This window comes from Cotesia typhae, unplaced genomic scaffold (assembly GCF_013202065.1).
Source record: "Cotesia typhae breed Kobodo isofemale line unplaced genomic scaffold, CoteBio_Ctyphae contig_22, whole genome shotgun sequence".
NCBI classification, from domain to species: Eukaryota; Metazoa; Arthropoda; class Insecta; order Hymenoptera; family Braconidae; genus Cotesia; species Cotesia typhae.
This window is the reverse complement of record NW_027423728.1, coordinates 351,050-376,188: the sequence shown is the minus strand read 5'-3', so window position 1 is coordinate 376,188 and position 25,139 is coordinate 351,050. Positions and strand designations below refer to the sequence as shown.

At 35.5% G+C, this 25,139-nt stretch overlaps 1 protein-coding gene across 2 annotated transcripts in view; it reads left to right on the top strand.

Annotated features, from left to right (window-relative positions):
• Nmdar2 (glutamate ionotropic receptor NMDA type subunit 2) overlaps positions 1–25,139 on the top strand; it is a 786,854-nt gene that overhangs the window by 726,100 nt on the left and 35,615 nt on the right. For both annotated transcript variants that reach the window (XM_074237486.1, XM_074237485.1), the window contains one exon: positions 14,885–15,069. In XM_074237486.1, coding sequence (XP_074093587.1) covers positions 14,885–15,069 — 185 coding nt within the window. The remainder of the gene's footprint in view (positions 1–14,884; positions 15,070–25,139) is intronic.

Genomic DNA, 25,139 nt, shown 5'->3' with positions numbered 1-25,139 from the left:
ACTTTGAGCTCTCCGAGCTAAAAGAAATTGCTTTCAAATGCTTTTGAGCTCTTCGAGCTCAAAAGTGTGATAGACATTTGATAAAACAAAGCAATAAAAATAATCAGTGACACTACTGTAGACCAAAAAAATTGAAAAAAAATAAAAAACTACCCCATAGACAGGGAGATACAGCCCCGTAAAGCCGAAAATTCGCGATTATTTAATAATGAAATTCAAATGATCAGAGTGCACTTGAAGTGAAAAAAAAAAAAGCAATAAAAATAATCAGTGACACTACAGTAGGTGAAGAAAATTTTTAAAAATAAAAAACTACCCCATAGACAGGGAGATACAGTCCCATAAAGCCAAAAATTGTGCGATATTTCAATAATTAAAATAGAAATTTTCGACGACTACTCAAAATTTCAAATAAAAATCTAGGACTAATAGTTAACTATACCTATAACAATCAGAAAAAAATTAAAAATTACAAAAACCACCCCATAGACACTAAGATACAGCCTAATAAAGCCGAGTATTTCGGGATTATTTAACATAAAAATTAAAATATTCACAGTGCATTCGAAATAGAAAAAAATACCAATCAAAATTATCAGTGGTACTTTTGACCATCAGACAAATTTAAAAAATTGTAAAAACACCCCATAGATACCGAAATATGACTTGATAACGCACAAAAATCGGGATTGCTTAGAAATTAAAATTCAAATTATTGGTGCCCATTGAAAATCAACAAAAGAAACCTTTTGTACTTATCGATTAAACTCCTGTGTATCGAAAAAAATTATTATTTAAAAAACCACCCCGCAAACTCCGAATTATGATCCCATTAAGCTGAAAATTTCTGATTTTTAGTAATTAAAATGCTACTTCTCGGTGTCCGTTGAAAATAAATGAAAAGTATGAAAACTCATTTTCAGATATACTCTTGTAAGCAAACAAAAAAATAAGATTTGAAAAAACACCCCATTAACGGCGAGATAGGACCCCATAAATCCGCTAATTTGTGATTTGTTAGTAATTGAAATTGAAATTCTTGGTGTCCATTTAACAACAACAAGAGAAACCTATAGTACTTTTAAATTACACCCTTAAAAACATAAAAAAACTTAACTCTTGAAAATCCACCGCATAGACACTAACAAACATCCAAATAAAGCCAACAATTCGCGATTTTTCAATAATTAAAATTCAAATTTTCATATGACACCGAAAATTTCGATATCATTATCAAGAAAGATAATTTTCTTTGAGTTATTCCGAGTTGACACCGAGAATTTCAACTTAACTTCACAAATAATGGAGAAATCGCAGCTTTATGGGGGTGTATCTCAGTGTCTATGAGGTGGATTCTAAAATTTTGATTTTTCAATTCTTTACAAAGGTTACATTGGAAAGTACGATAATTTTTTTTAAGTTATTTTCAGTGGACACCGAGAATTTCCATTTAAATCAATGGAAAATCGAAAAATCGCGGCTTTATAGGGTTGTCTCCTGATGTTTATAGGGTGGATTCCGAAATTTTCTTTTTTTAATTCATGACGAAGATTGAACTGGAAAGTGGGATAGTTTTCTTTGGCTTATTTTCAGTGGATACCGAAAATTTCAAATTAAATACATGAAAAATTGACAAATCGCGGCTTTATGGGGGCGCATCTCAGTGTCTATGGGGTGGACTCCATAATTTTGATATTTTTATGTATGACTGACGTAAAATTGAATAGAAGGATTATTTTCTTTTTGTTATTTTCAGTGGATACCGAGAATTTCAGTGAAAGTAAATTAAACATCGACTTATCGCCAGTTTATGGGGGTGTATCTCGGTGTTTATAGGGTGGATTCCATAATTTTGATATCTTTGTGTATGACCGAGGTTACATTAGATAGGAAGATTATTGTAATTCTGTTATTTTAAGTGGACACCGAGAATTTCAATTTACGTCAAATAAAAATCGACAAATCGCGAGTGTATGGGAGTGTATCTCGGTGACTCTGGGGTGGTTCCTAAAATTTCGATTTTTATTTCATAACAAAGATAACATCAAAAAGTACAATAATTTTCTTTGACTTATTTTGAGTGGACACCGAGAATTTCAATAACAATCCAAAAAAAAATCGAGCAATCCCGGTTTTATGGAGCCGTATCTCGGTGTCTATGGGGTGAATTCTCAAATTTTGATAATTTAATTAATAACTAAGGTTAAATCGAATAGTGAAATTATTTTCTTTGATTTATTTCAAGTTGACACCGAGGATTTCAAAATAAATTCATGAATAACCGACAAATCGCGGCTTTGTGGGGGTGTATCTCGCTATACATAGGGTGAATCGATTGATTATGAATCTAGAAATATTCTGAAAAGTGTTTTCTATGATTTCTATAAGTTTTCTTCCTTAATCTCTAGTGGACACCGAGAATTAAATTTTAACAGTCGAATTTGTGGCAATTTAGTTGAGAAACGCCGTGTTTGGGGCTGTTACTCGGTGTCTATGGGGTTGATTGATCGATTAGGAGTTTAAAACTCTTTTGTAAGGTCTTATTTATGATATCAAAGAGTTTTCTTCCTTAATCTCCAGAGGACACCGAGGAATGATTTTTAAAAGTCAAATTGCTGTCAATTTAGACGAAAAACGATACCGTTTATGAGGGCTGTTACTCGGTGTTCATAGGGTGGATTAATCGATTACGACTCGAAAAATTTTCTGTAGGGTGTCCCTATGATTCTTACGAGTGTTATTCCTTAATCGCCAGTGGACACTGAGAATTGAATTTGTAAATGTTAAATTGCTGTCAATTTAGACGGAAAACACCTTTTAGGGAGCAGTTACTCGGTGTCTATGGGGTGAATCTATTAATTATAGGTCTTAAAATCTTCTGTAGGGTGTACTCTATGATTTTTATGAGTTTTTTTCCTTAATCTCTAGTGGACACCGAGGAATGATTTTTGAAACGTCAAATTACTGTCAATTTAGACGAAAAAATCCTTTTATGAGGCTGTTGCTCGGTGTCCATGGAGTTGATTGATCGGTTAGGAGTCTGGAAATTTTCTGTAGTGTGTACTTTATGATTTTCATGAGTTTTGTTCCTTAATCTTTAGTGGACACCGAGATTTCAATTTTGAACTGTCAACTTTCTGTCAATTTCATCAAAAAAAGCCTTTTATAGGGCTAGTGCTCGGTGTCCATGGGGTTGATTGATCGAATAGGAGTCTTCAAAATTTCTGTAGGGTGTACTCTATGATTTTAACTAGTTTTCATTCTTAATAGCCAGTGGACGCTGAGGAATGATTTTTTAAAAGTCAAATTGCTGTCAATTTAGACGAAAAACAACACCTTTTATGAGGCTGTTACTCGGTGTCCATGGGGTTGATTAATCGATTACGACTCGAAAAATCTCCTGTAGGGTGTAGCCTATGATTTCCATGAGTTGTCGTCTTTTATCTCTAGTGGGCACCTAGAATTGAATTTTGAACAGTCGAGTTTCTGTCAATTAAGTCAAACAACGCCATTTATGGGGCTAGTGCTCGGTGTCCATAGCGTTGATTCTTCGATTAGGAGTCCGAAAATCATCTGTAGGGTGTACTCTATGATTTTTACAAGTGTTCTTCCTTAATCCCCAGTGGACGACGAGAATTCAATTTTTAAATGTTTAATTGCTTTCAATTTAGACGTAAAACGCCTTTTAGGGGGCTGTTAATCGGTGTCTATGGGGTAAATCGATCAATTGTGGGTCCGAAAGTCTTCTGTAGCGTGTAGTCTATGATTTTCAGGAGTTTTCTTCCTTAATATCCATCGGACACCGAGATTTAAATTTTTAACAGTCGAATTTCTGTTAATTTAGTTAAAAAAAAACGCCTTTTATAGGGCTGTTACCCGGTGTCCATGGGGTCGATTGATCAATTAGGAGTCTGGAAATCTTCTGTAGGGTGTACTTCATAATTTTTATCCTTAATCTTCAGTGGTTACCGAGAATTGAATTTCTAACAGTCGAATCAGTGTCAATTCACTCAAAGAATGCTTTTTATAGGGCTGTTACTCGGGGAACGTGAGGTTGATTGATCGATTACGATTCGGAAAATCTTTTGTAGGTTGTACTCTATGATTTTTTGAAGTGTTTTTCCTTTATTTCCATTGGGCACCAAGAATTTAATTTTTAATAGTCGAATTTTTATCAATTTAGTCAAAAAACGCCTCTTATGGGGCCGTTTTTCGGTGGCTTTATAATTTATAACAAAGGTTGAATCGGACAGTTGGATAATTATTTTCGAGTTATTTTGAGTGGTCACTGAGAATTTTAATTTAAATCAATAAAAAATTGCGACTTTATGGGAATGTATGTCGGTGTCTATGGGGTGGATTCTAAAATTTTGATTTTTTATTTTATAAAAGAGATAAACTTTAAAAGTACAATAATATTCCTAGACTTATTTCGAGTGGACACAGAGAATTTCAATTTTAATCAATGAAAAATCGAGAAATCGCGGTTTTCTGGGGTTGCATCTCGGTGTCTGGGGGATAGATTGTAAAATTTCGATTTTTTTATTCAGTAAAAAGCGTAAACTGTAGAGGGGAATGAGTTTATGCCCTTTACTTTGAGTGTAAACCAAGAATTTTAAATTAATATCACGAAAAATCCAGAAATTGCGGATTTATGGGGGTGAATCTCGGTGTCTATGGGGTGTATTCTCAAATTTAGATTTTTCATTTTATGAAAAAGGTTGAATAGTAAAGTAGGATAATTCTGTTTAACTAATTTTGAGTCGACACCGAGAATTTAAAATTGAATTCACGAAAATTCGAGAAATCGCGACTTTGTGGGGCTGTATCTTTGTGTCCAGAGGTCGAATTTGTTATCAGACCCGAAACTAACCGATGCATGCTACCGCTTGTTTGAAGTTGGTAACTTTCGAAATAGTAACTTCCTGACTTTAAAGAATTTTAAATTACATTCGCGGGAAGTTAAATATTTACGCACGACCTTTGGACCTGAAAAAATTTTTAAATCTGTAATTGCTTTATATGAACATCTTAAACCACTCTTGTCATAAAAAATCTGCGAATTTGCGGCGAAGATATTTAATAAATTCTTTCAAATTCCTGTTGTTTTTATTACTTTAATTTTCGAGCAATGCCTGTGCAGCTTTTGCATATTATTTTTGCTCTCTTTCTACCGACAGCGGCTCGATTTTGTTTATTGCTTTCCATTGTTTTTTACATTTTCTAAACAAAATATCGTCGACTGTCAGTCTTAATGAATTATTTGTTTTAACCACATCGTAATGGATAATTATTCTAATGCGGATTACGTCGAGATGCTCATCCTTTACGGTGAGTGCCAACGCAACGCTCGTTTGACCTGTCGCGTGTACCGCGAGCGATTCCCCGATCGACAACGTTTCCCGACACACGGCCTAATAACTCGGCTCGTAAATAGAGCTCGTGAATCGGGATATGTTGGGTTGAACCGCATCGAGCGTGCTGGTCGTCCTCGAGACGTTCGAACGGTTCAACTCGAGGAGCGAGTCATCGATGCTGTTCACGCTGAGCCAGGGACAAGCACGCGGAGGCTTGAAAGGCGTTTGCATGTTTCTCGTACGATGATTAATAAAATTACTCGTACGGAGAAACTGCATCCCTACCACAAACAACAAGTCCAAGATCTCGAGGGCGGAGATCGAGAGTTGCATTTTTGCCAAATGATGATTCGGAAAGATGAAGACGATCCGGATTTTCTTTGGAATATGTTGTGGACTGATGAATCACTGTTCACTCGTGAAGGGTGCTTCAATCAGCACAATGTACATCATTATTCCGAAGAAAATCCGCGGTTAACAGTCGCCCGAAACTTCCAAAATAAATGGAAAATTAATATGTGGGGTGGAATTATCGGAGATCACGTGCTACTGTTTCTTCTTCCCGATGTAATGAACGTAAGTTAAGCAATAATATTCTTATCAAAATTTCTGGATCGTAGTGTTAGAACATGATGTACTTAGTGTGTAATCAATTTAATGTAGTATAAATAATCAAGTTCTCTATTTAGAACATTTCGATTACTTTCATTTTGCATTCAAGTTCGGGACATTATTTTTTTTACTGGAAATTTTCATTTCATAAACTCTAAATTTATGGTAATATTATTTATTTCACAGAGTGACCAATATTTGACATTCCTAAGAGAGGACCTACCGAATCTCCTTCAGGAAGCTGGTGAGGATCCCGAGTGGTTCCAGCACGACGGAGCACCATGTCACTATGGCGCGCAAGTCAGCGACTTTCTCAATCAGAGATTTCCGCAACGCTGGCTCGGCAGGAACGGTCCGGAGAGATGGCCCCCAAGATCACCGGATTTAACGCCCCTCGATTTCTATTTGTGGGGTCATTTCAAAGGCGTAGTCTACGCTGACGAACCCGAAGATCAAATGGTGACTATGGCAAGAATTATGGCCGCACAGACGACAGTAACCGCCGAGATGCTGGAGGAAGTCCGTCGCAACTTTATTAAGCGTTGCCGACTATGCATCCAACAAAACGGCGGTATCACCAAAAACGGTGTTTCTCGACTAAATTGACACAAATTCGACTGTTAAAAATTTAATTTTCGGTGTCCAGTGGAGATTAAGTAAGAAAACTTATAAAAATCATAAAGTCGACACTACACAAAATTGGCAAACTCCTAATCGATCAATCAACCCCATGGACACCGAGAAACAGCCGCATAAAAGGATTTTTTCGTCTAAATTGACAGTAATTTGACGTTTCAAAAATCATTCCTCGGTGTCCACTAAAGATTAAGGAAGAAAACTCATAAAAATCATAGAGTACAGCCTACTGAAGATTTTAAGACCCAGAATTGATAGATTCACCGCATGGACACCGAGTAACAGCCTCATAAAAGGATTTTTCCGTCTAAATTGACAAGCATTTGAACATTTAAAAATTCAATTCTCAGTGTCCACTGGAGATTAAGGAATAACACTCGTAAAAATCATAGGCTACACCCTACAGGAGATTTTTCGAGTCGTAATCGATTAATCAACCCCATGGACACCGAGTAACAGCCTCATAAAAGGTGTTGTTTTTCGTCTAAATTGACAGCAATTTGATTTTAAAAAATCATTCCTCAGCGTCCACTGGCTATTAAGAATGAAAACTTGTTAAAATCATAGAGTACACCCTACAGAAATTTTGAAGACTCCTATTCGATCAATCAACCCCATGGACACCGAGCACTAGCCCTATAAAAGGCTTTTTTTGATGAAATTGACAGAAAGTTGACTGTTCAAAATTCAAATCTCGGTGTCCACTAAAGATTAAGGAACAAAACTCATGAAAATCATAAAGTACACACTACAGAAAATTTCCAGACTCCTAACCGATCAATCAACTCCATGGACACCGAGCAACAGCCTCATAAAAGGATTTTTTCGTCTAAATTGACAGTAATTTGACGTTTCAAAAATCATTCCTCGGTGTCCACTAGAGATTAAGGAAAAAAACTCATAAAAATCATAGAGTACACCCTACAGAAGATTTTAAGACCTATAATTGATAGATTCACCCCATAGACACCGAGTAACTGCTCCCTAAAAGGTGTTTTCCGTCTAAATTGACAGCAATTTAACATTTACAAATTCAATTCTCAGTGTCCACTGGCGATTAAGGAATAACACTCGTAAGAATCATAGGGACACCCTACAGAAAATTTTTCGAGTCGTAATCGATTAATCCACCCTATGAACACCGAGTAACAGCCTCATAAACGGTATCGTTTTTCGTCTAAATTGACAGCAATTTGACTTTTAAAAAATCATTCCTCGGTGTCCTCTGGAGATTAAGGAAGAAAACTCTTTGATATCATAAATAAGACCTTACAAAAGAGTTTTAAACTCCTAATCGATCAATCAACCCCATAGACACCGAGTAACAGCCCCAAACACGGCGTTTCTCAAATAAATTGCCACAAATTCGACTGTTAAAATTTAATTCTCGGTGTCCACTAGAGATTAAGGAAGAAAACTTATAGAAATCATAGAAAACACTTTTCAGAATATTTCTAGATTCATAATCAATCGATTCACCCTATGTACAGCGAGATACACCCCCACAAAGCCGCGATTTGTCGGTTATTCATGAATTTATTTTGAAATCCTCGGTGTCAACTTGAAATAAATCAAAGAAAATAATTTAACTATTCGATTTAACCTTAGTTATTAATTAAATTATCAAAATTTGAGAATTCACCCCATAGACACCGAGATACGGCTCCATAAAACCGGGATTGCTCGATTTTTTTTTGGATTGTTATTGAAATTCTCGGTGTCCACTCAAAATAAGTCAAAGAAAATTATTGTACTTTTTGATGTTATCTTTGTTATGAAATAAAAAATCGAAATTTTAGGAACCACCCCAGAGTCACCGAGATACACTCCCATACACTCGCGATTTGTCGATTTTTATTTGACGTAAATTGAAATTCTCGGTGTCCACTTAAAATAACAGAATTACAATAATCTTCCTATCTAATGTAACCTCGGTCATACACAAAGATATCAAAATTATGGAATCCACCCTATAAACACCGAGGTACACCCCCATAAACTGGCTATAAGTCGATGTTTAATTTACTTTCAATGAAATTCTCGGTATCCACTGAAAATAACAAAAAGAAAATAATCCTTCTATTCAATTTAACGTCAGTCATACATAAAAATATCAAAATTATGGAGTCCACCCCATAGACACTGAGATGCGCCCCCATAAAGCCGCGATTTGTCAATTTTTCATGTATTTAATTTGAAATTTTCGGTATCCACTGAAAATAAGCCAAAGAAAACTATCCCACTTTCCAGTTCAATCTTCGTCATGGATTAAAAAAAGAAAATTTCGGAATCCACCCTATAAACATCAGGAGACAACCCTATAAAGCCGCGATTATTCGATTTTCCATTGATTTAAATGGAAATTCTCGGTCTCCACTGAAAATAACTTTAAAAAAATTATCGTACTTTCCAATGTAACCTTTGTAAAGAATTGAAAAATCAAAATTTAGAATCCACCTCATAGACACTGAGATACACCCCCATAATGCTGCGATTTCTCCATTATTTGTGAAGTTAAGTTGAAATTCTCGGTGTCAACTCGGAATAACTCAAAGAAAATTATCTTTCTTTCCAGTTTAACCTTTTTTATGAATTAAAAAATCAAAATTTTGGAATCCACCCCGGAATAAACACCGAGAGGCAACCCCACAATGCCACAATTGTTCGATTTTTTATTGATTTAAATTGAAATTTTCTGTGTCTACTCAAAATAAGTAAAAGAAAATTATTGTACTTTTTAATGTTATCTCTGTTATAAAATAATAAATCAAAATTTTAGAATCCACCCCACAGACACCGAGATACATCCCCATACAGTCGCTATTTGTCGATTTTTAATTGACTTAAATTGAAATTCTCGGTGTCCACTTAAAATAAATAGCATAAACTCATTCCACTTTCCAATTTACTCTTTTTAATAAATGAAAATATCAAAATTCAATAATTCACCCCATAGACCCCAAGATACGCCTCCATAAAGCCGCGATTTATCGATTTTTTGTGGATTGATATCGAAATTTTCGGTGTCATATGAAAATTTGAATTTTAATTATTGAAAAATCGCGAATTGTTGGCTTTATTTGGATGTTTGTTAGTGTCTATGCGGTGGATTTTCAAGAGTTAAGTTTTTTTATGTTTTTAAGAGTGTAATTTAAAAGTACAATAGGTTTCTCTTGTTGTTGTTAAATGGACACCAAGAATTTCAATTTCAATTACTAACAAATCTCAAATTAGCGGATTTATGGGGTCCTATCTCGCCGTTAATGGGGTGTTTTTTCAAATCTTATTTTTTTTTGCTTACAAGAGTATATCTGAAAATGAGTTTTCATACTTTTCATTTATTTTCAACGGACACCGAGAAGTAGCATTTTAATTACTAAAAATCAGAAATTTTCAGCTTAATGGGATCATAATTCGGAGTTTGCTGGGTGGTTTTTTAAATAATAATTTTTTCGATACACAGGAGTTTAATCGATAAGTACAAAAGGTTTCTTTTGTTGATTTTCAATGGGCACCAATAATTTGAATTTTAATTTCTAAGCAATCCCGATTTTTGTGCGTTATCAAGTCATATTTCGGTATCTATGGGGTGTTTTTACAATTTTTTAAATTTGTCTGATGGTCAAAAGTACCACTGATAATTTTGATTGGTATTTTTTTTCTATTTCGAATGCACTGTGAATATTTTAATTTTTATGTTAAATAATCCCGAAATACTCGGCTTTATTAGGCTGAATCTTAGTGTCTATGGGGTGGTTTTTGTAATTTTTAATTTTTTTCTGATTGTTATAGGTATAGTTAACTATTAGTCCTAGATTTTTATTTGAAATTTTGAGTAGTCGTCGAAAATTTCTATTTTAATTATTGAAATATCGCACAATTTTCGGCTTTACGGGGCTGTATCTCCCTGTCTATCGGGTAGTTTTTTATTTTTTTTCAATTTTTTTGGTCTACAGTAGTGTCACTGATTATTTTTATTGCTTTTTTTTTAACTTCAAGTGCACACTGATCATTTGAATTTCATCATTAAATAATCGCAAATTTTTGGCTTTATGGGGCTGTATCTCAGAGTGTATGGGGTACTTTTATAACTTTTCTTTTTTTTTTTTAATTACAGGGGTATCATTGAATATGACTGTTGGCTTTTTTTTTTTTCATTTTTCGGTGACACCGAAAATTTGAGTTTTAATTATCTAAAAATCGCACATTTCTTATTTTATGGGGCTGTCTATGGGATGGTTTTTTTAATATTAATTTTTTTTTATTTACAGGAGTATCATTGATCATTATTATTGCATGCGGGCATCCCGCTATAACTGAGCAATGATATCACACGTGTGCAAGCGAGCGCGCACTCATTGCCTGTCGCGCTTCCACTCGCTCGCTCTTGCGCCTACCGTTCTGCCGCTAAACCGCGCTCCTCATTGGTCTATTTTCATAAATTTGTAGTAATTTTTCTATGGGTCTGATCGAAAAATGGTAAAGGACTTTTCTATTCAGAATCCAATTTTCTACCACACCCTGTCCGGTGGCTCACGACTTCTGAGACACCCTGTATATGGCTCTTTACCGTAAGATGGACGGTGGTGTTTATTACTCGATAGGCCTTATTAAGTGACTGAATAGTAATTACGGACAGTGTCTCGGATAGCTTAACTGGTAGAGCCTTTGACGCGTAACCAAATGATCCGGGTTCGATTCCCGGTCTGGGCTGTCCGAATTACTTTTTCAGTTACCGAAAATTCCTACTGAGTAAAGGTCCTTCCCTTCCCCCCTATCTTTTATTTCCCTAATTCCCTTGTCTTTAATGACAAATTTAGCCATTATATATGGCAGAGACACACACACACTAAGTGTGTGTATGTGTGAATGTATGTTAACCTCTCATAACGCTTGAACGGCTTGACCGATTTAATCGCGGTTGATGTCATTCGCAAAGGCGTAACTAAACTTAGATTTTGAATACAATTTGGTCCAAGTCAGACCTGTAGATTATGGAAAATCTCAAAAAAACTATAAGAAAATTCTTTTCAACGTGATTTTTTTTTAAATACTTCTGAACAGCTCTGACGATCGATTGTTAAAACTAATCAGCTCTTAACTTACGAAAAATCACTTCGATCACCGCTGGTCAAGTCAAGATCGGTTCGTTCGTCCGTGAGTTATCGTCGATGTTATATCCGGCGTTGCCTCATATAACACACAACGTCTCTCTTGCTAGACGAAAAGTGCAGCGCTTGCACTTTATACATTTCGACAATCACTCTGACAACACCCCGATTAAGAAATGAGCACACTGTCCACGTTCTGTCCACGTTCTGCCAAATTTGCATTTTTAGACCAACAACAAAATCTAACTCCCTTCCGAAAATCGCGATCTGGGTGCATAAAACCACCAAACACCACAGATCACTCGTTCAGTATTTTATTAAAGAATATGAGGAAAGGTATCCTCGTAGAACCTGAGTGTGTCCTTGTACCGCGTTACGTACGAGGCAGTGTAAAGCACTAGGTCGCTTCCACAAAACTTTAAATTCAGTAGTACCTTTTGACTATTTAAACGATATCTTCTACGAATCGCGTCAGTGTGCTCTTCGAGCTGTATCGTGGGCCCCGTTGTTTATAGTGATATCATTATCCAAAATTATAACATTTCGACTTATTATTTAATTAACGGCGGATCTAAGTATCTGCCGGAGTCGTTACTTTGTTCACGAACTCATAATAAAACACTGTTAATCATAAAATCTAACTGTAAGGGGATAGTTATTAAGTGAAACATTGTGCATTGAGTGCGTCTCGCCCATAGGGCAAATAACTGAATAAATTATAATAACCAGAACTTCTTGTGTTCCTTCATCTTAAATTAAGATCCTCAACCTGTTCAAGTATACCAATCTCTACCACGAAAGGTGATGGAGAAGTCAACCCCAGATCCACTGACCGACCAAACCAAATTCTGATCAATAAAAATATCATAAAGGACGACTGTGAGTTCAGCATTTGTTACCGATTTCCCTTTAAATTCGCCGTTGAAACTCCTGGTTACCGGGAGGCGTTCGAAATCCATAATAATAATAAAACTCTTGTAGCCTCTCTACAAGAGAAAATTTATCTGAATTTGTCCGAGCCTCCTCAAGGCCCGCTCTACCATTTAATTATTTCACTATGATTAATCCGGGCATAACATCGACGAAAGAAAATCAAAAAAGGTTTTTTTTCGAATTTACTCCAAAATTCCGAGAATGATCGAATTGAACTCTAAGATTCTCCATAAGGCTTTAGAAACTGCGCCGAATCCAGCCAACCGCGTAATAATCGGTTGATTCATTCTAAAATTATTTCAGTTTGAAAATTTGAACAACAGTGTTTAGATATGGAATTGCCGAGAAGTTGCAGGAATGGTCTTTAAGGACAACTATTTTTCTATGTTTTCGGTTCTCTTTCGTCAAGGAAAACTCACTAAAGAATCGATTGATTTTGATCAAACCGGCGGCGATTGACGTTTTTTTGATGTTACAAACTGATAAGTTTTTTGGATCGATCGGTAGAGGTGTTCAAAAATTATTCTAAAATAACCACATTACAACAAAATCTTTTCTATAATTTTTTTGAGATTCTTCAAAATTTAACTTTCCGAATCGGTCCAAATTGTCTACCAAATGTAAGTTTAATCAAGCTCTTTCGAATAGCACCAACTACTACGAAATCGGGCAGGCTGTTCAAACACACAAACACACACACACACACACGCGCGCGCGCGCGCGCGCACACGCACGCATGCACGACATACATACAGCATCGCGGGAATAGTCAAAAAAACTTTCTAGGACTTTGAAACGCCGAGACCCGATGAAAACTCGATTTTCGAAAAACGGGGTGGATCCAATAACTTCACGATTTTTGAAAATTTTCAATTTTCTCAGCCAAAAGTTATAAAAAGTAGCTGTTTCGTGATTTTGAGCTATTCAAGCTCAAGACTCTTATCAAAGATCGATGTAACACGATTCTTAAAATTCTCAAACTGCTATAACTTTTGAATGAATCGACCGTTTTTTCCGCGGTTGACCGCGATCAATGTAGTTTTTTGAGCTCCATAAGAAATTTGAGACAGAAAAGTCAATTTGATGTAATACTTCAGAGTTATTATAAGAAAACACTTTTTTCGATTTTTTTTGACAACGATATCTCACGAACGTATCAACCGATTTTGATGAACTTTGTGATGATCGATGCGAGTTTTGAAGGTTAAAAGCTACTTAGTTCTTGAGGTCGATCGATCTAGCCAATTCAGAGATATCTTGAGGAAATAAAAAAAAAACCACTTTTTTCCCTTTTTTTTTGCAATTTCTCGAAATCTACTGATTCGAATTTGTTCCACACGAAATCTGAGTGAGACGAAGCCTTTCCGAATGGTACCGAATGGTTCAGAAATTATAAGAGGTTGAAACACACACACACACACACACACACACATACATACAGACGTACGGACATCGTCGTAAAAATAGTCAGGAAAGGGCTTCTTAGGGCTTCAAAACGTCGAGATCTCTTGAAATCTCGATTTTCGAAAAATGAGTAGAAACAATAGCTTCCCGATTTTTCAAATATCATTAATTCTTTAAGCGAAAAGTTAAAAATTTTACAGAAATCAATTTTTCATTAGATTTGCACATTTTGATGTCTTAAATAGCTATTTTTACTATTTCTAGGAAGATGTCACGTTGTTTGTATACATATGTGTGTGCTTGTTAGTGTGTGAGTAAGTGTATCGATGTACGTAACTTTCTTATAGCTATTGAATGAGATAACCGATTTAATTTACTTTGGCTACGTTCAAAAGGGCTTTATTAAAGTAAGATTTTCTCTGTCATTCAAATCAATTCAAAATTGCAGACTAAGAGATCTCAAAAAATAAAATTTCTGAAGAACATGTTATTTCGAAATAATTTAGAAGGAGTGTGCGGATTAATTTCACAATTTAATCAGCTCATAAACTTAAATCATAACGTTTATCACTGCTTGAAGAACTTAAAACTTCGGAATAGATAATTTTTCGAGCATTTTGAATAACTACTTAGAGGGAAATTCCACGGGTAGCCTGCTGAGAACACGTTTTCCAGATTTTTTGTCTGGTACATTCTTCTAGGTTCATAGAAATTTTGAGGTGATCAAATATACAAATTATTTCATGAGAGTTAGCATTAAATTATTCTTTCAATGTTAACCAATTAGAATCTTACCAAACCCTTAAGACTGAAGGATTTTCTATTTTCCAGAGTTTAAGTAAGTCACTCGATTTTCAAGGAGCTGTTCTTGACACTAAAAGTAATCTGACATGCCAGTGCCAAAGCTCAACGCATGATTTATGGAGAGTCCAGTACGAGCTAAATTTAGCAAAAACGAGGATAAAGCAATTGGAAAGACGTCTAGAAGCTTATGGAATTGAATCCAACCAAAATAAGTAAGATACTTCTAGTACATTTACAAACCTAATGAAATTATAATTTTAATTAGGCTACGGAAGCTGGCCTATTTCCATTTGTTCGAATTCAAGGTTATACATATAAGCAGTCGTTTGGATGTTGGCGAAATTCTGGGCTCTAATTATAATCTAACAGGACTTGGTCAATTTGTTAAAAATTAAAATATAGAATTATTAGAAATTTTTCATACTCTTTTCGACACATTTTATAACTGAATTTTTGAAATCGATCCAGGTGTTTGATCGTTACAGTGTTCCACGTTTCTAGGCCTTCGCGTTAAACGCCAATTTATAACCAGATTTTTCAATTTATAATTGAAATTTCCTCGGAGTTATACGGGAACTTACTTCTAACTAAAATTCTGAATTATACTTCGATATCTTTCCGTTTTTTAGTCTCTGGTCTCAATAGAACAGGGCGCCAGGTAATTTTTAATCACTGGAATTACCAAACAAGTAAAAACATAATTTGATAATTTTTATTCGCTAGGAATTATCAAACTAGCCAAACTCAACCCAAAACTTAAATGAAAACGTAAATGTAACCTGAACGTAAACGAAACTAGATAATTTTTTTTTGCTAAAAATCATCAAACTAGCCAATAAACGTAAACTTAATGGAAAACACAAAAACTTAACAAAATATAGACCAAATAACCAAAGACCGGAAAGAAAACGGGATACCTTGGGGTTACTCAGTATGCTGGTTTGTAGAAAGAGGGCGTGATTCGAGTAGAGAGTGTATCCATAATTACAATAATTTTATTCGCAACACCAAAAATTTATACTCAACAAAATCCTTATTTATTTAACCAAAAACTTTATCTCAAATAGCAAACTAGATTATAACTCACGACAAAATTATCGAAACGGTACAGTTAACAATAGGTAACGCTATAGTAATGTTACAGACTCTTACTCTCATAAAATTAACCAATAAAATGAATGAATCTTAACATAATAATCTTAAGTAAATAAATAAATCTATGGGGCATTATATGCCAAATCACCGAGGTTTTGGCCCGACTCCCTTTGATTTTGCTGAAAATTTTTTATCATTTTCTACCCTACCAAAGACATTTTTCTGAATTTTTTCAGAGTTTTTTACCCAACCCAAAAAAAGTTACGAATTTTTGAAAAAAAAAAAAAAAATGCTCTTTTTCTCAAATTGCTGTAACCCTTACACAAATTGACCTTATGGCAGTTTTTTTTCGGAAAATTTCGTTTTTAATTGTAGTTTTCAGAAAAAAAAATAAAAGAAATTTTTCGGAAGTCATGATATCTAAAAATATTTCAGTTTTTTCACTAAAACCGTAATTTTTTCAAGGTCCAAAATCTTCGATTCTAAATTTTTTTTCTTGAAAAAAACTTTATGTAATACTCTATTTAACCTTATCATCCGAAGTTGTGCCACTTTACCTTATATATATTTTTTTTCAATTGAAAAAATAAAATTTTTGAAAATTGGATCATTTTATAAACAATTGCATTAAATTCATTTTGGATTCCTTGTAAAACCTTAGAGGTTGTATATAATTGATCTAAAACAACATAAATTGTGTAAGTATATCAGATTAACTTGTAACCAGGGGGCTTAGCCCAGGTCCAGTTAGCTACCCCTTTCCTCTTTAGAAAGGGCGCCACTGGGATTTTAGACACGGTGTCCCAGAAACCGGGGAACATGAGAGGGAAAAGACAGGGTCGTGAGAAGTCCGAGAAAGGCTGTAAATAAAACTGAGAAAAAATTATTAATAACAAAATGATTTATTCAATCAATCTACAAACTTAACACTTTCTTTATAACTAACTTAATTGTGAGAACCTCTCACCTACGTTGGCTCTTGCCAATTATTCTTACAACTTAAACTAACTTAATTATGAGAACGTCTCACCTACGTTGGCCCTTGCCAATTTATTCAAACCTCGTCTTTCCGACAGAATACCTTAAAATCTAAATTTTCCCTCGTCAACCTGACGGAATACCAATTAACATTATTTACCTCGTCAACCTGACGGAATACCGATTAAAACCTATTCCCGACTGCGCCCCCGACTCGGGCGTCTACGCAGCGGTTTCCTAACTTAATCCGTTGTACCCCCGACTCGGGCGTCTATACAACGTTTCTAAATAACTCACTAATTCCATACAAAATCGTCTACTGGACGCTAACTCAATACACACTTTATCCGAAATACTAATTCTCTAAATTCCTGAAATTTTTCGCATAACATTTCTTTAATACAAAATACCAAATTTACTAATTTAATTCATTACCAAAATTTCTCAACTAAATTCATTAACAGTTTTCTCAATAAATTAATTCACTCAATTTACTAAATTAATTGAATTTAGCCCAACGGCCTAGAATTAATTTTACAAAATTACAAATTTCAAATTCTACAAATTTAACAAGCCTCATTAAATATTCAACTTACATATATTCCAAAGTGACCTTGACTATCTAAATTACACAAATGCTTCTACTATTTCAACTTAATCAAATAATTTTTACTAAAACATTTCCCATAACTAAAAGGCTTGTAACAAACTAATTAATTGACGTTTATGAATAATTTACTTATAAAAGAATCTACTAAATTAAAAGTGACATCTGAGACAATAGCGATCATTAATTGACAAAATTTTATTACAGTTAATTCGGCCTCTCAACTTACAAATTCAAGCTTGGCCTGAAATAATTTTAATAATAATACCTGACTTAACTTTTACAACTCTCCAAACGTTGAGTGAAGTCCTGGTGGAAACTGGCGAAATCAGCGGCTGGTTGGTCTCTCTCTCTCGTCTCGAATAAACTTTCCGGCTCCAAGTAATGGGTTCCCAATTCCAGATCGTAGATTGACTTCCTTCTTGATGGTCCTGAATCTCGATGACAGAATTTATTACACAGCACTACACTGACTCACTGTTTTGCCAAAAGCCGCACTGTATCAAGCGTCGCTGGCTCAAAAGGTGTTACTTGTTCCAGGGCTTGGCTCAAAAAGCGTTACTTGTTCCAAGGCCTGGCTCAAAAAGCCTCGATATTTCTTTTGTCGGCTCTTTTATAACCCTTGACTCCGAGTTCTCGAACTTTCCGATTGTCAATCCCGCTTCGTTTTTCGGGAGAGCAGTGGGGACTTTCGATTTGCACGCCCGTTGACAAATCTGAACTACTTGTCAAAAATCGAACGGTAAGGGAAAACCCTCATTTATCGTAGCGTCAATAAAGTGGTCGATAACGACCATGGAAAGTTCAGTTTTCCCTCTCACAAACTTTATTTTAGTTAAGTATAGTGTTGTACATAGAATTAAATCTTAATATTATTTCTACTTTCCTCGACTCAATGATTATTTTCTCAGTTTCTTAATCGTACTATGTTGTCTGGAAATTTGTGATGAAAAATAAGACTCGACCTCTACTACCAAATTCAATAAAGTATAATTTGATAAATTTTTTGTGTTGCCGGTATTAGTTTCGCACTTTTGAAACGTTCTTCTAAATTTTCTTCCATTAAATTATAGTCGTCAATTTTAGAGACCCGAATACTTATACTTGGTAAGTTTCTTGAGCACCACTCAAAAAATTGTATAGGTGTTAATATCTGTAAAGGAGAAGGCAACTGTAGGCTAGCACGTGCGGCCATTAGTTTTGGTTCTTTGCCGTGACCCGTAGCGAAAAAATTCCACTTAACAGTTATTCCAAATTCTTCCTTATAATAAAATGAATTGATAAAATGTTTATAATTCTTGTATTATTAAGGTGCACCATCCAAAAAAAAAGAAAATTTTACTAGCTTTAGATGACATTGAATTAATAAATTCAATAACGATACCAGAGTAAAGATGAACAGCAATCGCACCATGGTTTAAACAATCAGATATGATTGCCATACTCTGATAGTTAAATTCATTAATTTGTTTATAGCAAATAACCACAGTGTATACCGTCGCTTGGTTGTTATTCCAATGAAACCCTGGAGCAGCATCTTAAACAATAAATGCGTAATTTTCAGCAAAATCAACAATCACTATACATTCATTTTCTTGTAAAGATTCTTCCAACTGTCTTAAGTATGCTGCTTGCTCTTTTGCAATAAAATTGTGTGGTAAAAGAGCTTTTAATTTTTCACTAAAATCATCACCAAAATCATTTGTATTCTTGATTGTAGTTTCAAGAGTTACTCGTGGAGTAGAAACCCATTGTTTGTACAAAATATTATTAATTTCACCATTGTCTATCTGAGTTATTAAAAGTGTTTTCATATTCATGACACCTGGACAATAACAATTGTTGAAAAAATACTCAGGTGATGGTTTTTGACATACGATAGCACTCAAACAATCATTGTAGGTTTTTAATGGTAAATCTGACCTTTCAGTTAATCGTGAAAAGTTGCCGCCTGTTGAACATATAAATAAAAATATATCAAGTTAATAACATCAATTTTAAATATTCTGAATAATAATTGTCATAAATAAATAAGTTTTATCAAAACTGTCAATTTTGTTTCTGCTTGTTTTAACTTATCCAAGATCATCAATTTAATATTTTGATGAATAGAGCAAACGCAAACTGTGTGAGTGCCACATCCGCCAGCTAAAATGCAATGCTTTGGACGCACAAATGCAAAAGATTAAAATCCAATTTTGATTTCGGGATGTTTTGATTTAAAAATTTTATGCAACTCTTTTAAATTACAAAGCACTAGACATTTCTGACATTCAACTTTAGTACCATCATCGTTACGTACTGAAATGAAATCTTATTTTTCCTGACAGCATACTACTCAATTCATCGTCATTATAAAAATTTGTAACAGACACTACTTCATTAGACAGCTCACGGCATAAAAATTCGATTACATCAAAAGATTTATGAACATTTTTATGTTACAAATCAAATAGCTATTTAATTTGCAGTTTATTATCTTACCAGTTTTTTTTTTCAGGTACTGATAATATTCCGTTAGCAGCTACAAGGTTTATCACTACTCGTACCATATGCTCACTTGCACCCGTTATTTCCATAATCTTATGAACACTCCAACTTGATGGTAGAAGAGCCAAAATTTGGACGCGCGTAGATCTGCTCGTACTATCATCGTTAAATTTATCTCTTAAACTAATAATGATTCAGTAGCATCTGCACTGCTGAATTCATCATTTACTTGAGTTTTTACTCGCAATACTTTTCGCAAATTTCGAGCCACACGAGAAACTTTATCATTTAGATATGCGTCAAAGGTTTTCTTTTTTGCAGAAACTGGAGATTGATTTAATGACGCTAACGCTTCATTAATGGTCGGTAGAGTAATACTGAGACTTAATCCAGACAATGATGAACTACTTTGCTGGACAAGTAATTCTTGGCCACTTGATGGTGGTTCTGGAAAAACAGAGAAGTTATGAACTGACACAAATCAAATACTTAAGATGGATACCTGACGTAACAGGATCTGGTGATTCATCAACATGAATTGGTTCGTCATCAAAATTTTCATCAGTTTCAAAGCTCTCATTAGATTCATCATCAGTTTCGTCAGGTGCAGCTTCGGCATACTGCTTCAGTAATTTTTTGTGACAAGCACTACATACACGATCACTGGTAGATAAACCGAAGTAAACAATCAAATACTCAGGCAGACCGCGCAAATATTACTTTCGTCATGTCCCTCTACGTTGGAGCGCTGGCATCTCAACCAGACTTCGGTATTCCACCTGGAAGTCTCAAAGGGTTAGACTGGTGTCTAACGTCAAACAAAACCGGGTGACTTATCGTCCCGCTCCACCGTAACGCTGACTTACCCACGTCCTCTGCAACGTCAAAACCCAAAACGAAAAACTCCAAACATGTTATCTCCAAGGGCGTTTTTAGAGCGATAGCTTAAACGGTGGAGGTTTGGACTAACAGTTTAAAGAATACGCAACGGAGGTTTTAATTCAGTTGTTTTAATTATTTATGTGGGACGTTTTCGAGATACGAACTTATCACGCCTTCGTTTGAGACTGACGCATTTTTATGAGCGTTGATGTACTTACTGTTACAGGAACTTTATTGATGATCAGATCCGTGGTTTAAGGGCAGCTGTTAGCGCCTGTTCCTTGATTGGGCCCTTTGGTTGGTTCTCGCAGCGGATGGAGTAGGATGGATTTGGGCTGCTTATATTACGGGCTTCTTATTTTATGAAATGACTTGTTGAAAACTGATTTCACTTTTATTGAGATTTACTTTCATAAACATTAAAACTTACACTTTCACAAATTGATTTTAATCGAAATTATATTAATGAATTTTATTTATTTGAGCTAACGTCTTCCAGTCCCCCGTAGGGTAAAGTGCGCAAATTTAGCTTTTTAGAGATATTTTATTAAAACTTACTGCCCGGATTCTCGCCTAAGTGCAGGGCAAATTAGAACTTTGAGATTCCGGTTCTATAGATTTTTAATTAATATCTAATACGTGGCCTGCCGGTTGAACCGAGTCTGAACTCGTCTTAAGTGCAGCGCAAATTAAGATAAGGGACTTTTACAAGGCACGGGTCCGTCAATTAAACGCGGAAGTCGAATTAATTGCTCAAAGACAAGGTGTTGGCTGTTGATCGCCTTTTTAAATACTCGCGCTGCTGAGATTGCAGAAGTCCCCGCTAGTCAACCAGCAGTCGCGTAGCTTATATTTTATTGTGGCTTTCGCGCATGGAGAAGTCTTCCATCTGCGCGGGTGATTTAAATTTAAAGAAAAATTTTGGGGTGGACATAACAAACTCAACACTTAAAATAACTCAATAAAACCCTTCAATAACGTGTTCTTAATATTTTTTAAAACTCCACTCTAAAAACTGATTCTACTCTTAAAAATTCCGAAATCTCAAATGCAACATTAATTCCCCCGGAAAAGCGAGAAGCTGGTATAGTTTTTCGGTTTTCCTATGGCCACCTTTCCCATAAGCGAGAGCCACTTACAATTTTCGTTTATAATATTCTTAACTTAATGATAGAGTAGTGAGGAGAGTCATCTGGCGCGAATATTTTAATTTTAAATTATATTTTAATTTCGCATTGTATTAATTTGCTGACGGATGATCTTTCTTCGTTTCTTGATTTGGCAAAGCCGTGTCAGGTATCACTATTGTCTCAGCAGTGATCGAGCTAGCATTGCATTTAAGAGATTTGTTAAAGATAGAAAAGAAGGGATGTACACTGTTGAGAAAATTTCGAAAACTACGGTACTTGATACTAGATGGCCCTTGTCATTTGTGGAGAGAAGGTTAGCAAAATTTGTAATATAACAGGTATATTCCAATCGTTTCATCTCTTGCCAAGAGATTAATTTGTCTGTTATTCCTTTTAGGCGTATCAGATGATATCGGGTGGCTGGCAATATAGGAAAGTTTTCCTTCTGTCTTTTTCTTTTTTATTTTATTTTAAATAAACATAAAAAGAAAGACAGATTTGGTTTGGAGATTAAATGGCAGATCATTCTGCTTCTGCGTTGTATGTATAAGTGAACATATATATAAATATAAAATTTTTTTTTTTTTTTTTTTCTATGCCTTCTCTCCTATACCATAATAATTCAGGTAGTTGTAACGGTAGTATGAGTAATAAATAGAAATAGGATAATTAATAGCTTTAGGTGAAGAAGTGATAAATTTTTTTTTTTTTTTTTTTTTATAAATAAATACACTAGTCACAAAAATTAAGGGATATAAAAAAAATTCCAAATTTTTTGGTGATTTTCAGCGAGCTGTAACTCCGAGGAAAATGATCGCACAGAAAAAAAAAAAAAAAAGCAAATTGTAGCTCCAAGTGTCTAGTTTTTAGATATGACCATGAAAATTTTTGTCATCGTCAGGTCTGGAGAAATCCTAAGAAAACTACTGAAAAAAATTTTTCGAAATTTTTTTCGTCTTAAAAAAGGTCTACGGGCTTCAAAAAAATTTTTTCGATTGTTTCGTTTAAAAGCTCTTTTAGTAAATTTAATACCCTTTAATTTGACGTAATCAAAAGCCTGTACGATAATTTGCCGCGGAGTTATCGTCAATCAAAGCAAAAAGTTTTTTTGACTTTGGAAATCAATAACTCTGGAAATAATGACCGTATAGGAAATCGAGGGAGGGTTTTGAAAACTACACAATATTCTCTATAAGAAAACGTAAACCGCTTTTGAAGAAAAAATTTTTTTGAATTGAAAACTCGGACTGAAAAAAGACAAAAATTCGCATAATTAAGGATATTTGGATAACTTGGTATAACTTTGGATAAAATGGATGAACGAAGGATATCGTTGGTAATTTTTAACTTCAAAGTGTCCCCTAAAATCCCTAAGAAATTCAAAGCGCTGCGATTTTTTGTTCATAGTGCCCAGAAGCTTCAAATTCTGTGTTTTCGCAAAAATCACCATTATGAGCAATTTTGTGATTTTTATTCATTTTTCCATTGAAAAAAATTTTTTTCAAAATTCTTTATTTTTCGATCAAAGAGATTGATTTTTCAAGAAATTTGAAAAAAAAATTTCAATTTTTTCGAAAAATTTTTCGAAATTTTCTCAATTTTTTCGACAGTTGTTTTACCGCCGGCATTAGCGTTACTCAAAGCGTACCACGTGGAGGTTGCTCGGTCGGATTTACGCTTCTCACACACACACACGTGTGTGTATGTATGTATGTGTGTGTGTGTGTGTGTGTGTGTGTGTGTGTGTGTGTGTGTGTGTGTGTGTGTGTGTGTGTGTGTGTGTGTGTGTGTGTGTGTGTGTGTGTGTGTGTGTGTGTGTGTGTGTGTGTGTGTGTGTGTGTGTGTGTGTGTGTGTGTGTGTGTGTCTTTGTCTGCGTGTTTGTCTGTTTGCAGCTGCCGAATGACCTCTGTACGCACGGCAGTAACTGCTCAGAACCGTGTATTGCCACCTCTGTTCCGAATCACAGCTCGTAAACGCTCTTGCATGTTGATGCATCGTCGAATATCACGTTGCGAAATTCCTTGCCAACAACGTAACAACGCTTGAGTCAACTGATGAAGATTGTGCAGTTGCGGATAGTCTCGCCGCAATCGACGCCCAAGCATGTCCCAAACATGCTCAATTGGGTTCAAATCAGGACTCATCGCTGGATGATTAAGCGTTGTTACGTTGTTGGCGCGGAGAAAAGTTCGCGTACGAACTGCAGTGTGAGGACGAGCATTATCCTGCATCAAAATGAACCGTCTTGCCCCCATGCGTGTGCGCATAGACAGGACGTGTGGCTCCAGAATTTCGTCGACGTACCTATCGGCAGTCAACGTCCCACGAACGATGACCAACGGGGTTCTGGTATTGAAGGACACGCCTGCCCACACCATGACTGATCCACCATTGAAAGCTGTAACTGGTCTCGTAAAACCATCCCGATCTCGTTCTCCACGACGACGCCAAACGAGAGATCGTCTATCGCTGCCATGAAGACAAAATCGAGATTCGTCAGTCCATAATACACTGGTCCACTGTCTACGACCCCAATGGTGATGATCATGAGCATAGGCCAATCGGGCTCGGCGATGTCGTGGAATGAGCATAGGCACGTGATTTGCGCGTCTAGCGCGTAGTCCTTGCTCTCGAAAGCGATTTCGAACCGTCGATGCCGATATGTGTTGTTGGGGAGGACGTTGTCGACGATTGCGAAATTGATGAGCGATCGTGTGGGCATGCGCAGTAGGGTTTCGACGAGCATCTCGAATGATAGCTCGATCATCACGCTCGGTAGTGATTCGTAGTCTACCTTGACCCGGACGACGATCGTAACTTTGAGTCGCGTTAAATCGGGCATAGGCCCGACTGATAACGGACTGGCTCACTCCCATAGAAGCTGCTACTTCCACCTGACTGTAGCCCTCTTGAAGGAGGGTAACAATGCGAGTCACATCTGTGGCAGCTAAATGTCGACGAGGCATATCAAAAGGTGCTTATCAAAGAAAAGCTTACATAAAATTCACGTAAGGAATTTAGGCTAAAAAGAAAACGTAAAATTCAAGTTTTGTGTGAGGAAAAGCCGAACTCCGCGGGGGTATATCAATTTGTTTTTAT